We start from the raw sequence: 17,533 nt of genomic DNA, 5'->3' as shown, positions 1-17,533 counted from the left end.
ATTTAAAAGGCTAATTGATCTTTAGAAAACCCTTTTGCAATTATGTTAGCACAGCTGAAAACTGTGTTGATTTAAAAAAAAAAACAATAAAACTGGCCTTCTTTAGACTATTTGAGTATCTGGAGCATCAGTTGTGGGTTCAATTACAGGCTCAAAATGGCCAGAAACAAAGAACTTTCTTCTGAAACTCATCAGTTTATTCTTGTTCTGAGAGATGAAAGCTATTCCATGTGATAAATTGCTAAGAAACTGAAGATCTCATACAACGCTGTGTACTGCTCCCTTCACTGAACAGGGCAAACTGGCTCTAACCAGAATAGAAAGGGGAGCGGGGGGCCCCAGTGCACAACTGAGCAAGAGGACAAATACATTAGACGCCTCACAGGTCCTCAACTGGCAGCTTCATTAAATAGTCCCAACAAAACACCAGTTTCAACTTCAACAGTGAAGAGCTGACTCCGGGATGCTGGCCTTCTAGGCAGAGTTGCAAATAAAAAGCAATATCTCATACTGGCCAATAAAAAGAAAAGATTAAGATGGGCAAAAGAACACAGACACTGGACAGAGGAAGATTGGAAAAAAGTGTTATGGACAGATGAGTCTAAGTTTGAGGTGTTCAGATCACAAAGAAGAACATTCGTGAGATGCAGACCAAATGAAAAGATGGTGGAGGAGTACTTGATGCCATCTGACAAGCATGGTGGAGGCAATGTGATGGTCTGGGGGTGCTTTGGTGGTGGTAAAGTGGGAGATTTGTACAGGGTAAAAGGAGTGATAGCCTTCCTTCTTCAAGATCCCATTTTGCAACGCTATGCCATACCCTGTGGACGGCGCTTGATTGGAGCCAGTTTCCTCCTACAACAGGACAATGACCCAAAGCACAGCTCCAAACTATGCAAGAACTATTTAGGGAAGAAGCAGTCAGCTGGTATTCTGTCTATAATGGAGTGGCCAGCACAGTCACCAGATCTCAACCCTATTGAGCTGTTGTGAGAGCAGCTTGACCATATGGTACGTTAGAAGTGGCCATCAAGCCAATCCAGCTTGTGGGAGGTGCTTCAGGAAGCATGGGGTGAAATCTCAACAAATTTGACAACTAGAATGCCAAAGGTCTGCAAGGCTGTAATTGCTGCAAATGGGAGATTATTTGATGAAAACAAAGTTTGAAGGACACAATTATTTCAGTTAAAAATCATTATTTCTAACCTTGTCAATGACTATATTTCCGATTCATTTTGCTATATTTCCTATTCAAACTCATTTCATGTCTGTTTTCATGGAAAACAAAGACATTTCTAAGTGACCCCAAACTTTTGAACGGTAGTGTGTGTATATGTGGTTGTAGATAGATTATATATACATCTACACACACACATATATAAAAATGTATAATATGGATATTTTAAAAATGAAACTTGTTAATTACATAAAATGCATTCCTTACAGAATCTGTGCAATAAGGTATCTCACTAACTAAAGTTTTAGTTTCCAGTGAATAATGGTGAAGGTAGGCAGGCAGGGATGGTGTGCTGCACATAAGTGTGGCTTCATAGGGAAAAGGCTAGAAAACAACTGATCTAAGCTGATGGTAAGACATGCAACACATAGATAGGACAACTCACTGAATCTCAATTTTTAATACGTTAATTTATTAAATGCCAAGCTAGTGGGTCTCAGAAACTTCATACACAAATTTCATATGAACTATTTTATGGCTTCTTAACACTATTTACAGTAGGCATGTGACTTATTAAAATAAATGTTATACATTCAGCTTTCAAATATATGTTTTGTAGGAGCAAATGTAGAATTTTAGCAGATACAGATTTGATGAATGTTGTTTAATCTCTGATCAATTCAGAATATATTCCAACATTACCTTTTTCTCTTCACTATCCCTTAACAGGAATAATCCCCATTGTACATTAAAAAGGGAAGGCTGATAAATACTTCCAAAACAATGTTTTTCAAGAAAATTAGAAAATGTCATTTTTCTTTACAATGGATACATGTTTTGACATGACAGCAAACATCTGTTCCCCAATTAAAACATGACATAACCATATAACCAAGGTGACATGAAAACAAACTTAAAATATGACACAACAGGCCCCTTTAATAACAATAGCAAAAATAGATTTCAAAGTGGCTGAAAATCCCTGGCTGGACACCAGCAGGACTCAGTGATAGGACAGTTGGAGCTGTCAAGTCACACAAGCACAGCTACACGCCTCAGTGCAAAACTAGCAATTTACACGACAGAAAGTCTTGGAAGGCGAGTGTGCACAGATAAACTGAGATGAATAGCTAACTGGAACCCTAAATTTAGGCTTATTCAAATAAATAATTATCTATGCTCAGCTACAATTCTCAGGGGGCTACTGCACATGAGAGGGTCATTCCAATCCACATTGAATTCTTCAAACAGTTACAGAGTACCTCTCTGGGTTTCTCCATGAACTGACACAAACTGAATGACATGGGGCAGCACAGAAACACTTATTGCGCTTCTAGTCCTTTTTTCAAATGAATATACCATACATCTGTTGGCATCCCTTTGGTGTCATTCGCAGCCTACACGTCAAGAGATGACCTATATCATTAAAGGCAACTGGAACACAAAATATTTCTACATATGCCATGTCTTTCACAATAGGGCTAGAAAAGTAGCATAATAATTAGGGCAACAGAACAGCAATGTTGGTGTTGCAAGTTCATGTTACTTTGCCCACTTTATCAAAAGTCTGGGGGAAGAAATAAAAAGTCTTATTTTCAAGTCTAAGCTTTCCCACTATCCAACACTTCAATGTTGGCTTTCCTTTTCCTCTGCTTCCCAGGCAGCTTGAGCTTTCCTTCTGTAATCTCACTGTTGTTTTCATCGTCTTCCACCTCCTCATCCTCCTCTTCCTCACTCTCCGACTCGCTTTCTTGCAAAGAATCTCCCTCAGAGTCACTGAGCTCTACCACAGCGACATCCTGGGAGAGAAGAGCAGCCCAACTTCGTCAGAAACACAACTTGGCTTTCTAGTCATGTGGTTTTGGTTACTTGAAATTCAAAGTCACACATTTCTCCTAGTCTCAGCTTTAAAATGTTTAGTGCAATGGTAGTACAGGGTTTAAAACTAATATTCAGTGGCTTGGTACACAAGGATGATGATTTTGCATCTCATCCATAGCAACCTGGGAGAACGGGCCTCACCATTTCAATGATTTTTTCCAAACCTTCAATGTTCTCGATTTCAAACTGTCCAGCGGGGCATGATTCCATGTCCTGTTTCAGCTTCTCGTTGGCCTGGGCGATCTGTGGCAGGAAACACTGCAGCCTGTCCAGGACTAGAGCACAACAGGCATATTTCACACTGAGAGAATCTATACACATACGTTAACTTGAGAACGTAATGTGTGATTCATAGAGAAAGGACTTGTACCCGTTATTCAGATCGGTATTAACTCCTGCAGTTGGGGCGAAACAAATTTCATCCAATTGCACAAGGCGACACTGAGAAAAATGTATTCTAGTGTAAACAATCCCTATCAGTATCACCACCTACACCAGTCACTCAAAAAACACATTTATAACTCATGAAGCATCATTAATCAATGTATCCTCTCCTTAGAACTGCTAAGTTGAAACAAAGACTATTCATATCGTATCATACTTTGTAGATGGGGTGGCACTGCAATCAAGTTCTTGAAACATAACTCCTATAATGGTCATATTTTATAAGGGCAGTCTTCTAATTATTAAATAAATAAATAAATAAATACTCACCGTTGCTCCTTGGGACTTTAACTGTTTGCAAAGAGGAACCATTCTTCGTATCTTTAGAGTTCAGAAGCAGTTTATCATTAAGACCTGCGGGGGGAGGGGAGGAGATTTTTTTCATGACATCCAGGTAGCATGAAACACTAAAATAAATGCTTTATTTCTATTGGTTGGTGGATAAATATGGATTGAAGTATGAGGACTTCTCTGGTCAACTGGCAGACGTAACAGTCTGTATATATCCGATTATGCACGTTAACCACTTGACATTTTAACAACAATTAAATCTGGATTTTATTTCACAGCTGTAATCAAAAGTCTGACTAACTCTGCTTTGCTGATTGAACCACCGAGACAGTATCTATGCATTACATAAGAGCTAGTCTGACACACATTAGCTTGTTTGTTATGTTAAAACACTGACCTCTTCCTTTGCCAAACGAAAGCAACTCTTTGGAAATCACTTTCTCCTGTTTTCGTTCCGTCCTTTTATCCTCTTCCATTATATGGCAATCCTGCATGCCTTCTTCCACACACGACCACACGAGTTACTCTTGGAGAGGAAAAGAAACAACACCCGGGTCATAGGTCAAATCAGCCAACGAGTAGGAACTAGTAAGAGCATTTGAAGCTTAGCGCCACCTGCAGTTTGGAGGGATGCATTACCACTGGACGGGACAGAAATTGAATTACAGTATTTGAAAAAATCTGGAATACCACAGTTTATAGGTTATCTTTTCATGACATAAAACATCTAATATATTTCCCCCACCCCTCATTAATCTACGCCTGAGAATTGCATCTACTATCATGTACTTTTATGTGTCAAGGATATCCAAACAGTAAAAAAAAACAACAAAAAAAAAAAACAATAAAATAAAACCTTGTGCACTTTGTTTTGCACTTATGTTGTAAGTCGACCTGGATAAGGGCATCTGCCAAGAAATATATATAAAAAAAAAATAAAAAAAAAAAAAAAAAAAAAAAATAATAATAATAATAATAATAATAAAAAAAAACATAAAATAATAGCTTTGGTATCAAATGAACATTAAAATAAGTAAATGCAGGGGAAATTTACACAGCACGGTGAAACAAGCTTAGACAACAATCTTAGCAGGTTTAGCATCCATTGCAGGCTTTAAACAATATAATTCTTATAAAGTGAATTTAGAGATTTGTGATGTAGCACATCTTTTTGACCTTGCCCAGTTTGTTGAATAAAAGGCTGCCCCCATAAGGTTTGCAGGTAAATTTGTAAATTAAATTTCCTTCTCATGCCTGAGCCTCCAGGAAGCTTTCTATCTCTGTGCTACCTCATAGGGGAAATCACATTGCTAATGAATGCCTACCTGAGGGCACTTGCGGCTTGTAGAGAAATTACTGACGCCAAATTGTGATGCAATGGAAGCTTGTTTATGTAGAAGCTACTGAATTGCTCAGACAGCTGATTTGAGGCTACACACCACTGTGGAAATAAAAAGTGATTTGCAGCAATCTTGCTTTGAACTTGTCAAGGTATATACAATAAAAAGAAAAATGGCCACTGTTGACTGTATAACCACAGACGACTGGAGAGGCAATCCCATTGTGTTTCTTGCATAGAATAAAAAGCCAATTGTTAATCAAGAAAGCTTTAATGACTGTCTGTCAGTTTTCATGGTATATCCCCTGATAAGTGATTAGCTGGTAGAAAAACACACTAGGAGTTTTGGTTCCTGGTTGGCCTTTTACACAGTAAGCCAAGCAGATGCGAGCCTTTGAAAAGGGCATACATTTTTTTTTTATTTTTATTTCTTGTTTTTCATGTTGGAACTTGTACAACTGAAGTCTGAGTTAATCCTAAGGTGATTCAGTTCAGGTCACTGACTTCAGACTAGCTTCTTCTGAACTGAAAAACAAACATTGTACTGTATTTGTTTAGCTGTAAAGATATGTTTGTGCTTTTAATTACCAAAAAAAGATAAAATAATAGAAAACACAATCAGACACATATATCTATATACTCACATATTGTTTTTATTTGAATGAAGCAAAAGTCAAGTATCCCAGCTGTTCGGAGTCTAAAGGTTATTATTTGTAAAGCAAACAGAGGAGCTGAGTAAAATACAGTCCTCTGGCTTGTCTCTATTAAAGTGTAGTCGTGTCATATTCTCTGTGGATACCAGATCAGTGATATGGTGAACTGTTCCTTTCACTTCGCTTATGAAGTATTATTTTAATGATTTCTTTATTTGCAGAAGCCCTTACCCAGGGTAACTTACGTGAAAGGTAATGAGGAACTTCCTTGTATTAACAAATAGCAACAGAATGTGTTATGAAAATGTTGTGTTATGCTATATGTTGTGTTACAATATATTTATTTTCAATACAAACATTGTTGTCTTTTGATGAGGCTTTTTGGGGACAAGAGTTTGAAATAGCCGTGTTTTAGTCTCCTATGGCCTTGACGACATTGTTCACTTGCAATGAAGGCACCGTTTTACCAGAAGGCTTAACATATTACAGATTTGGCTGTGGGATAGTCTTGTCAATTGATAATGATTCAACCTTGAGACACAAACCATTACACAGTTTCTGCAGTAATTGAATTGCTGTAAGGTGAAGTATGTGTGCAGGTTCTATTTCCGCAGGTTTGAAACTCCATCCCAATCTCAGCACTTTGCTTTTGGTGCATTTTTCCTTTTTTTGTGTACTTTAAAGTTAGTTAACACTTACTAATGCACACAAGCCCAATGAATGTTATTTTATATATTCATGATTTGAAGAAAAGAACAGCACAGCTGCCCATAGGTCGGGGCCTATCATTATCAGCCACACGGCGGCTATTCCCCTTGCGCATGCGTAGTGCAGGCGGGGCTGTCGGGTGTATCACAGTGGCTGTTGCTGGAGTCAGACGCTGTCAGGATGGAAGAAACGGAGGCATCCCAGGAAAAGGCAATGGACACGGAGCTAGACTAGGGAAAGAGCCTCCATTAAATGATATCGCACACGCGTTCCCTCTGCAACAACGTGTGACAGAATAAGATACACCAAACAACGGTATCGGTTGTAAAGCCAGTTTGCGACGTGCACCAGGTAGGAAATGCAGTTTGCGAGTTGGATTTCGAAGTGGTTTCTAGTACTGTATTGGTTTGTTAACAGGAATAGACGTTGCTCTGTAACAGGGGATGTGATGAAGGGGCTTCGGCTGCATGTTGTGCACATAATTGGGATTAATGCTGGCGAAGGCGGATGTGAAAAGACGAAGTGAATAAAGAAACAGTCAGGCACACAACAAGTTTCGAAACCGATCCGGCACAGTGTGGGGATGGCGAGCGAGAGCCCAAACCGCACTGTGTCTGCGGGCTTTTTCGGTGTTATTTCCCACTTTTTGATTCAGCCATATTAAATCCAACTTACACTAAATACACACTACACGAAGCCCAACAGCCGGCGCGAAACTTGTGTGCATTTGAAGAGACGATTTCAGATCAGGCTGAGATATGTAGGTGTTAATATTGTGAAGTGATCTGAACCTGAATAGTTGGAGTTGGCTACTTAGTCCATTTGATGAAACATTGCCTAGGAACATGCCTCGGCTCAGAAATAACATGTCAAACTCGCATAAGAATACTTGATCATCTCCCTTTACACAAATATTGACACATGCTTCAAATTAAAACTTCTACCCGTATTGTGCGCTAGTTTACTAATCACTAGCCTATTAAAAGACAGCAATATATATATTTATCTGATGTATTTCCATACAACGAAGGTTACATTTCCTTCTCGTTTCCAATAGTAACTTTTTAAGGGTTAATGTACAATACAATGTATCATTATGCACATTTTAAGTGTATAGCATCTACACAAGAGAACATGTAGCCGGATCTCCCCTGACACTCCCATTGAAGGTTTTGCAAGCTGTAGGTTTCCCTATTAAGTCCAGATGCTTGTGAAGTACAAAACCAATATTAAAATGTATTTGCCTTTCTGCTTAATTGTCAGTGTTTACACTAGCCATCAGCTTGCAAACCAGAAACAGAAATACAAGTTTGTGGTGGTAGTTACATTAACTTTGCATTGCTCTTGTATTTGAAAGCACAATGATTGAAGTTTTGTGTTTGATGATAAAATAAAACAAACAACCAAAGGCTGAGCAAGTTCTTAAATGTAAATTGCTCAGAGTATGTTGGAGAAAAACCTCTAAAAACAGAACACCTCCTTTTTCGTTTTATTAATTATTTGGCCAATGGCTTAATCCAAAGTTATTTATAACGTATAATATGAAAATACAATGGCAAGAATGTAGAGTGTACAGATCATAAAGGCATTAGTGTACAAAGTTTCAGATTTCAGTAGCAGAACTGCTTTCAATTCAAATGCAAATTGTTTGCAATATGAATACTTTATAATGATATTGTGCTCATTCAGTCAGTGTTTGCCACTGTTGCCACATACTTTATAATGCTAAGAATAAGTGAGTTTATAGCTATTTTTAATGCAAGAGTAAGTAATTTAGGCTATGTGCTTTCTTGAGCATGGACTGAATAATGCAACAGAAGAGAAACCTGTCTTGTCAAAAAAAAAAGTGTCTTGTCAATTTGTATTCCACTGTGACTTAGCTGCCTGTTCTATAGTATATCTTTTTATTTTGTATTGGGCCTTCCATGACACTTATTAAACTAGCCTGTATGATCAGAGCCAATTTGACTGTGCCCCTTTTATCAACACACACTGACAGCCCAGTAGTTTTCCATTACAAGATGGTCATGCTAGTCAAGACAGACGTGAGCTTCCTCAAAATTTCCTGACTCTTCTCACCCCAGGCTCTTTTGGAATTTAAATTCAAGTTCAGATTGAGGAACAAAGCAATTCACTAGGCAAGTGCAACCAAAAGGAGAGGATACAATAAAAGGAAGAGCCCCTAGGTGTGGTTGTGTGCCTCTGCATGCAAAAAAACAACATAATGATTTACAAAACATTAATTATACTCTCAAACTGTCATTTCAGATCTCTTGAGGGCCAGAGCAAGAGATGATCACAAATTTTTCAACTGGAGGGGGAAGGAACCTAACAATGTGTGTTTGGTCAGCCTGGAAGAGCAATGTACTACTGTCCGGGAGATGATTTCACCCAGGTCTGGTGCACAGAATGACCTTCCACGCAGTTGGAAGTGTCATTGCGAACTCTGCTGGTACTAGTTTAGCGGCACACATGAGCAGCAGAGGGAACTGGACTCTGTCGCTCAAGCCCTTTCAGTCTGAGAAGATTACGTCCCTGCTGCAGACCATGGTGCCAACAGGGTTTGTCAAGCTGCAGGAGGAAAGATTGGCTATGGCGGACCTTGGCAAACAGGAGGGCATTCAAAACGGCTTCAGGTCTGACCTCCCTCACCTGGAGAGCCGGCGGCACTCTGACCGCAGTCAGAGGGCATCGGTGCACTCTGAGAATGGGGACTGTTGTTACTCGGAAACGGAGGCCATGCTACCCGAAGGGAGGCTTTCAGGTGAGGAGGAGGAGGAGGAGGAGGAGGAAGAGAAGAAGGAGGAAGCCACCAGAAAAATGCCCAAAGAGAGGCCTTTAGCTATGGCACTGCAGATCCTGCTGCCATTTCTCCTTGCAGGCTTTGGAACAGTGTCAGCTGGTATGGTGTTGGATATTGTACAGGTGGGTGTCAGGCTGTAAGCATACAGAACGTTTGTGCGTGTGCGTGCACGTGTGTGCATGTGCATATGTGTTTTTAAACTTATTTCCTTTAGATCCTTATAATCCACAAACAAGGGGTGTATCAGTAATGATGATGTTGATGCAATAAAATGTGCCGCAGCTTTAAACATGGTGTTAATGTACAGCGATGAATCAAAGTTAACTCATCTTTAAAGAACCTTGGGTATTGATTATAGTTGATCTAGACTGAACTAGGTTGACAACATGTGGAACTGGTATAGCAGGAATTCCCTGTTGGACAGCTGTCCGCATGTGATCTTTTGTAACTTTAATTGTAGGTCTCAATGCTGAAGTACTTTTAAAGCGGTAAACTAATGCTTCTTTACGTGAAGCACCACTCCAAGGAAGAGCCTGAAAGTGTATACAATTGTGGTTAACTCTTAGCTTTGCTTTTTACTTCAGCTGCAACGTAAGTCACAAGCCTTTAATTTAAAAGTACACTTTATGATTATCTTCCCAAATACTGCTGTAAAACAGTTACCCTCCTCAATCATAATATGGCCCTTTCCTTGGTGTCCAGTGTAAGAGCTTTGTGAAATTTGTGCATATACTCTATAAAAACCACAGTGGGCCAGGTGTTGTGTATTGAAGAGGAAGGGAGGGAGCTGATAATGTGAAACTGAACCTCCATCTGTCTTGTGTATCTCATGTGTTCCATCTTGTATTTGTGACATTTAACGTCCTGTTTACAATGTCAGCTATTCTAGCTGTCTTTCTCTGGTAAGTTCAGATTTGTCACTCATCCTTCTCAGATAAATCTTAAAATTGCCACCTTTGTGAGAGGACTTTTAGTGTATTCTGCTTTGAACTGACTGTGCATTAGCTATCCAGCTGGTCTTCATAATGCCCTCCTGTCTTTTCTGAAAGCACTGGGAGGCCTTTAAGAACATCACTGAAATCTTCATCCTGGTTCCAGCTCTCCTAGGTCTGAAAGGTAACCTTGAAATGACCTTGGCTTCCAGGCTCTCCACTGCGGTAAGCTGCATACATTACAATAGGCTAAGACGGTTGTTCCCAAACTGTTTTTTTAACTTTTGGTATGCATTCCTTGGCAATTGCTTTTGCTGTGTTCAGCAAGCTGCATTCATTCAGCTTTTGTTTTCTGACCAATCAGAGTTGATGGGCTGAGCAATACTTTATAGTTATCAAGACGGAAAACAGGAGACGCTTCGTCACACAGAGTTGTCACAATCTGGAACAAACTGCCCAGAGATGTGGTTGAAGCTGAAAATTTGGGAACATTTAAAATCAGACTGGATAGGATCCTTGGATCACTTAGTTATTAATGGACACCAAACAAGCACGATGGGTCGAATGGCCTCCTCTCGTTTGTAAACTTTATGTTCTTATAGGGTGAAAATGTCCAAAATGATGAAAATCATAAAACCAGTTACTTTGGTGGAAACAAAATATTGAAATTGCCACAAGCGTTCAGAGACCATTAAAAGAGACCATTAAAATGACCAAAACCATTCCAGAGGTGAACCCATTCAGAGATTTCTATATTACTGTACTGGTTAAGGCCTTCCTGGATCCTTCGATGAACTCGGCAGTTAACTGACGTTCATGAAGGGCAGTCGGCAGCACTAGACAGCTATTTAGACAGCAGCCAAGCAGTGCAGGGTAATTTAAAAGCAGAACAACCTTCATCTCTGTATCTGTAACATAGTATTTATTGTATGACATCAGCTATTAGAAAAACATCAACACATGCTGGTGGTAATAATACACTGGAGCAGGGGGATAAGGAGTATTTTGGAAATTGTCTCCTTCAGGCCTATTTTAAACGTGTGTTTAAAATAGGTTACCATAGGAAAGCCTAACGTGTACTATACAGTGAAGAAAACATAGTTCTGAGTCAAAACAATTGGGAGAAGTGTTCTAATCACCTCTGGTAGGGTAAAAAATAAGCAAGAAAACAAATGTCAGCTTGCCAGAGAGTTAATTTGTGTCATTCAACCTGGTACGGTTAAAGTACAAGTTACAATCAGGACGTCAGTTTACATGAAAATATAAAAAGAGGTTGCACCCTTTGTTGGCAAGCTATTTTTATTCTAGGAGGGAATACATTCTTACATGCAGATTATTCTATTAGTAATGTCCAAAGATTTATTAAATTATCTCGGTTGCAGTCCTGTTCTGTTTTGCACAGTTTATATTGTTCATCTGTTATAAACTGCGTCACCATGAGGATTTCCATTTCAGTCGAGTTAAATGTGGAGAATCTTAGTTGTAAGATTTTCCTTTACCATTGTGTGGTCTGAGAAGTATACAGGAAGACTGTTGCAGCTCAAACTGTCTTCTTCCCATTATGATAATTTACAGTGGTTTATACTTATATTTTCTTTTTGGGTAATTTTAATGTGGGATTTCAACCACAAATGCAGTATTGATATTGAATATATGAATATAAATATAACTTATGAAATCCCCTCTCCTTTCTGTAATGTTGACTTTGTAAATGGGCAGAGAAGTCAATGTCCACTGGTGGTACAAAAATGATATTTTTTATCATTATAGATTGTGAAATAATACTTTAATTTCTTGGCAGGTCAATGTGGGAAAAATGGACTCTCCCATAGAGAAGTGGAATTTGATCATTGGGAATTTGGCACTAAAACAGGTAAAGTTAATTGGGTCAGTGTGTTTCCTCAGAAAAAAAAATTGTTAATGGTAATTATAAGGTACACAAAACAGTTGAGAGCTGTCAAGTTTCCAAGGTCTTCATGTTTCTGGTTTATGCCATTGCATACCTGAGACAATAGTCAAATGCACTGTAGGTGTGCACAGAAATGCTCTGCAGGTATTTGTAGCAGTGAAGATAGGACACCATATGATTGATGACTGGATAGGAGCAATGACAGTACATTACAAACCTGTACATCATAGCAGTCATATTTATTAGTAGAAGAAAGAAGCATCTTATAAAAAAATAATCCACTACTGAGTGCAATTTCTGTCAGCGGGTCGGTCAGAAAGGCATACATTATCCTGTTATGCACGTTTTCCACTGGCACATCCGACCTGACCCTGAACTAAGCTGCAACCTAGCCGAGCTGGCCTGGTGGGGTTCGGGTGTTTTTCCCACTGCACTGCCTGAGCTGAGGTCATTGATGCATCACACTGAAAGATAGACGGGTTTTTCAGATGACCACAATGGAGGATCTTTTTTATTTTTTGCTAAATGAAAGTGAATACCAATGCCGTGCCGATGAGGAATGATTTCCTTCTTCTCGTTGTGTGTCGAATCTGACGCTACGTGATGACAAGTTCAGTTAACTCCTCCCCCTGGCCCCTGAGAAATTATGTCCTGGCTCAGGGTCAACTCGACAATTGCCAGTGGGTAATGTGCCGTACTGCGCCAGCCTGGGTCCAGCTCGAGTCGGATATTCCAGTGGAAAAGGGGTATTGTTTGTCTTTTTTTTTTTTTTTTGTGTGGTGTGGCGCTGACACTCTATAATCGTTCTAGGTGCAGGCCACAGTGGTGGGGTTTTTGGCGGCTGTGGCGGCTGTCATTCTGGGCTGGATCCCTGAGGGAAAGTTCCAGCTGAGCCACGCGGTGCTGCTGTGCTCAAGCAGTGTTGCTACAGCGTTCATTGCATCTATGCTGCAAGGTAGGACTCTCCTTAATAGCTGGGCAGTGAAAGTATTCCTTTTGATCTCTTTCCTCTGTTCCTGTTGCTGGAGATCCTGAGGAGATCTGGATACCAGACGTGGCTGCCCAGCCTTCTCACTCAGACTGTTTAACTATTGGAGAATATTAAATCGCCCATAACAAATGTTTTGAGTTCTTTTAGTTTTCTACACGATTAATGAATTTGTTTGAATACAAAGATGTCATAGAAGGTCCCCCCCTATCCATTGATGTTCTGATAGGATTTATTTTCAATTACTGCTGTGTACCCACAGGCCTGCCTCATAAAACAGAAACTAATTGAATTCAGTAAATGGGAGTTTTGTTTAAACATTTGCATTCAGTCGCTTGGTCTCACAGCAAAGGTACAAGAAATACACAGAATAAATGGTGATGTGTCTGTTATGCATCAGTAATACAATTTCTAAAAATGTGCTGTTAATGAAAAAGTTTTGATTGGTTTAACAATCTTCTTTTGAGGAAGCTGTATGATGTAAACGTTTATCATTAGTCATTTAATGTATTAATTTGTTGGAATATATGTGAAAATGAGTACATCAAATCAATACAGCAATACAGTAAACAAACTGCAGCAGAAAATAAAATGCACTTTAGACCCATGTTCAGCAGAATGGAGTAGCAGCAGGTAGTTATTGAGGAAGCACTTGGTGGTGCCCTCCTAATTTCCATGGTTGGTTAGTTCCACCATAGGGGATCAACGGAGAAGAGGACAGTATGGAAAGTATGACCCACTGGAGTTGGAGGGGAAGCCACAACTAGTCAGCCAGCAGAGTATGAGAGAACGGAAAGACTGTAGGGTGGGAAAAGACCAGTGTGGAGAAATCCAAGGCAGTCTATTCAGGAAGATGGCACTGCTTGCTATTTGCAGACAGAGCCTGGTTTCTTTATAAGATCTATGAAAGTAATTGCAGTTTGAGACCTCTATAGTTTGTATTGTGAGATCAGCTGCCTGCAATTAACATGAATTTACCTTTGAGGTGCACTGTGAAAACCACTTTTCATGACACTGTCTGATACTGAGCGATGTGATAAACCCATGCCTCTAATACAACCAGCAGGCAGATTTTGTACATTAATTTTATTCATTCCTTTTGCCTGTGTTTCCCTCTTTTTTTTGTCAGGAATCATAATGGTGGGTGTGATTGTGGGCTCTAAGAAGACTGGTGTCAATCCGGACAATGTGGCCACACCGATTGCTGCCAGTTTTGGGGATCTCATCACGCTTGCCATTTTAGCGTGGATCAGCCAAGGTCTATACAACTGCCTTGGTAAGTGACCAGCACATTTTTCTAATGGCATCACTAGGAAAGCGTCTCACTCTGGGCCGATTTCACTTCCAACATCTGCAAATCAAAGGCTGTGTCTGCTGCCCTCGAGTCTTCCACAACTCTCCTATATCTATTCAAACAGGTTTTACTTCAAATACTTTAGTATCCACTCTACAAAGTTTCATTCTCATACAGGAAACACGTAAAAAGGCGGTCCTCAGTTTCACAATTTTTTTTAAGTCTGTGCTAAGAAAGTAGAGTCAGACGTTGTGAGCAGGTGCTGTTACAGTTTTCTTCTTGATGTTATTGAGGTGGCATCTCGCTGCTGTTGGGAGCACTCTTTGGGCCCTGGGCGTTTGAGCTTGCTGGATTAAAAGGAATCTAAGTGTAAACAAATCACTGCCATCTAAATTGTGAGCATCAGATTTGCTTAAACTAGAAACTGGGAAAAGATTTTAGTCCAGCTGTGTAGAGGAAAAACGCCTCTCGCTTAGAAATATGACATTTGTGTCTAAACAGACATCCAAAATCATAACTGATATATTTTAATTACAGGGGAAGACAACATAAACATTTTATTGCCCTTGGCAATAAATAATCAGAATCTTGCAAACAGCCTTTCTTCAGTAACATACTGAAGCCATTCTTGAAATGAATGTTGGAATTAGAATGAGTTATAAATGAGACATAACATGGGTTGATGTTATGAGATAGCTTGGCAAATGAAGTGTATAAAATAAAGCATGGATGTTAGAAAGAGCAACAGAGTTGGTTAATTGTGGCATTGTATCAATGACCATCAATTCACGTCTGACAGACATCCATAACAAATGAAATCGCAGACTGCATAACGTTTGTAGGCTTCATAGCAACTTTGTAGTTGGCCAGTTTGTAATAAAGGACTTGACTTCAGACCTAGATTTGTGACAAATAACAGATTTATAACTGATTTGACGTTTATACAAAAGATAATTCAATTCAAAATCCACATTGTAATTTGTAAAGTGGAGCCCAATTTAACCTGATGTGGATTCTTAAAGGCTCATTTAAAACATTTTGTATCTGCAAGGCAAGCCCACCAGATGGCGTTGGTAGAATAGCTATCGCACGCACCACAGAAATATATTGAGCTCCCCACAGGATGTAATTTAAGCATTTATGGACCATAAGGTGCTGTATGATGGTAAATCTAATACATTTTACTGTCATAGAAAATTTAAAAAATCTCATTGTGAGAATGTCATGGAGTTCTTTAGACTAAATAATTTAGTGACGAGTATAGGTGTTTCCATTTCCAGTAAGAAGCCTGTTCAAAATCTCTTAGCTTCCTATGACGATTGACTGGATGCATGATTAGTTAATTCCAGCACCTCACCAAACCTGACCTGAGCCGCTGGTCCAATAGCAGCATGGCATCGAAGGGGGCAGTTTTTGTTACTGGGCAGGGTTGGTGCTGCTGTAGGGCTTTTCTCCTGCTGCCAAGCTTTCAAGAAGTGTCCTGAGTTGGTGCCAACTACTGGACACCATATTTGGTAGTTTTTCTGAGACATTACTGAAAATGGCATGGGGAGTGATGAGAATAATTTGTATCCGAGTGCTTCAGAGGGTGTCTTAAGAGGTTGTTGGAGTTGCCCGGTGAGTCGAGACGGTGTAAACCATCCTCTGGGGTCTCTAAATGAGAAGCATAGCTATATAGCTACTTGACGTCAGGGAAATCGGAGTTTAATTTCTGATTTTGCTAATTTCCTAAGTGCCAAATCTTACATTGTCTCCTACTGAGGAGGGTTAGTGTAGACAATTCAATTGATTAACTCCTTGTGACGTAGACATTGCAGTTCAGTATGGGAGCCGATAGAGATTTGAGATTCATTATGCAGATCCATCCTGACAAAGCCCTGCCAGCTCAGCACTCCCTCTGAGGTTTCGAGTTAATTACTCCGTCTGTAATTAAAATGGAGTGAACAGGACAAGGAACATGATGAGAATTATATACAAGACTGTCCGATTTAAAAATGAAAACATATTTTCCTGTCTTCCTTTAAATCTTTCTGCATAATATAGCCTGCATAATAGGGTTTCTTTCTCAAGACATTGAAAAGGGACAATTTTCCAGGGTATCATATTCATTACAGCTGCAACCCTGTGGGGACAAGGAAGACAAAGAGCTTCACACAGTGTGGTCACATTTAGCCACCAGGAAATTCATCATCTAAGGGTTTTTAAAACATCAAATGTGCCTTTTCATCAACGGTGCCTTTTCATACATTAATTGTCGGGCTGTCCTTGGTCACTCTTAACACGGCACACTGATGTAATTGCGTTTGGCAGAAAGGAGACTTGGAAAAAGCCTGCATGAATAAGTGGCCTCGTAATAGTTAATTGACTGCATTAGCATCTCTTGATGTCTGCTTGAGGGTAATCTTCATATTTGCACCGTCGATGTGGTCGGCAGTCTGATTCTGCCCCCTCCGTTACTGGTCAAAGCTCCACAATGTGCATTTCAAGAAGGGTGACATATATGTGAGGCTGGCCAAAAGCCTTGTAGAGGACCCCTGTGTGGCGATACTGTTAAATACTCTCTTCTCAGTGCAGCGTGCTTTTCAATACTGTTTTCAGTCTGGGCAAAGCTACTATCCTACTTCTGTCTGACAGTTTTAGTGCTGCTGAGTGTGTTCTCCTGTGCTCCTCCTATACCAGGCTGTTGTCCTTCCTGGTTATCCATATTTTACAATTATTTTTACAGCAATATCTGTATTCCCCCTTTCCGCAGGTGGTGTGATAGTGCTGACTTGGGTTTTGACCGCTGACACTGTTTAGTCTGTAATCACCCCAGACACGCACTGCTAGCAATTAAAGTGCACTTCTGCTTTTGGACACTAGGAGGGCTGCTTGGCAATCCTGGTGATGTGACACGGCTGCTCAGGCTGTAACTGTTTGAAAAGTACTGGAGGTGCAGATACTATGTGTGGATTTATAAGGCAGTCTTTTTTTTTTTTTTTTTTTTCCCCATTTGCTTTTTCCTAGTTTAGATGTTGGTCTGAATCGTAGAGCCTTATTTAGAGATGCTATAAGTTTTAAGAATGTAAGCAGTGCCAATGTGATGAAGCGCAGAAATGAAATGAAATGCTGGGT

The 17,533-nt window shown here is 39.8% G+C and overlaps 2 protein-coding genes across 3 annotated transcripts in view; one reads left to right on the top strand and one right to left on the bottom strand.

Moving 5' to 3' along the window:
- Positions 1-1,628: 1,628 nt before the first annotated feature.
- nopchap1 (NOP protein chaperone 1) lies at positions 1,629-4,348 on the bottom strand. Its single transcript, XM_066705256.1, has 4 exons — positions 4,191-4,348; positions 3,773-3,856; positions 3,200-3,333; positions 1,629-2,976 (listed from the first exon to the last, which is right to left on the bottom strand). The coding sequence occupies exons 1-4, from the start codon at positions 4,285-4,287 to the stop codon at positions 2,779-2,781; spliced, it is 513 nt and encodes a 170-aa protein (XP_066561353.1). The 5' UTR covers positions 4,288-4,348; the 3' UTR covers positions 1,629-2,778.
- A 2,281-nt stretch (positions 4,349-6,629) lies between these two features.
- The window catches only part of slc41a2b (solute carrier family 41 member 2b), a 37,258-nt gene continuing 26,354 nt past the window's right edge, over positions 6,630-17,533 (top strand). Inside the window, exons 1-6 of one of the 2 annotated variants that reach the window (XM_066705252.1) lie at positions 6,630-6,844; positions 8,762-9,418; positions 10,346-10,453; positions 12,030-12,101; positions 12,948-13,092; positions 14,255-14,401. In XM_066705252.1, coding sequence (XP_066561349.1) covers positions 8,903-9,418; positions 10,346-10,453; positions 12,030-12,101; positions 12,948-13,092; positions 14,255-14,401 — 988 coding nt within the window. In that variant the 5' untranslated portion in view covers positions 6,630-6,844; positions 8,762-8,902. Of the gene's footprint in view, positions 6,845-8,761; positions 9,419-9,868; positions 9,888-10,345; positions 10,454-12,029; positions 12,102-12,947; positions 13,093-14,254; positions 14,402-17,533 lie in introns of those variants that run through there. The other variant, XM_066705254.1, reaches the window with a different exon arrangement.

The sequence above is a fragment of the Amia ocellicauda genome, chromosome 5 (assembly GCF_036373705.1).
Source record: "Amia ocellicauda isolate fAmiCal2 chromosome 5, fAmiCal2.hap1, whole genome shotgun sequence".
Taxonomy (NCBI): Eukaryota; Metazoa; Chordata; class Actinopteri; order Amiiformes; family Amiidae; genus Amia; species Amia ocellicauda.
This window is presented reverse-complemented; position numbering and strand designations above follow the sequence as displayed.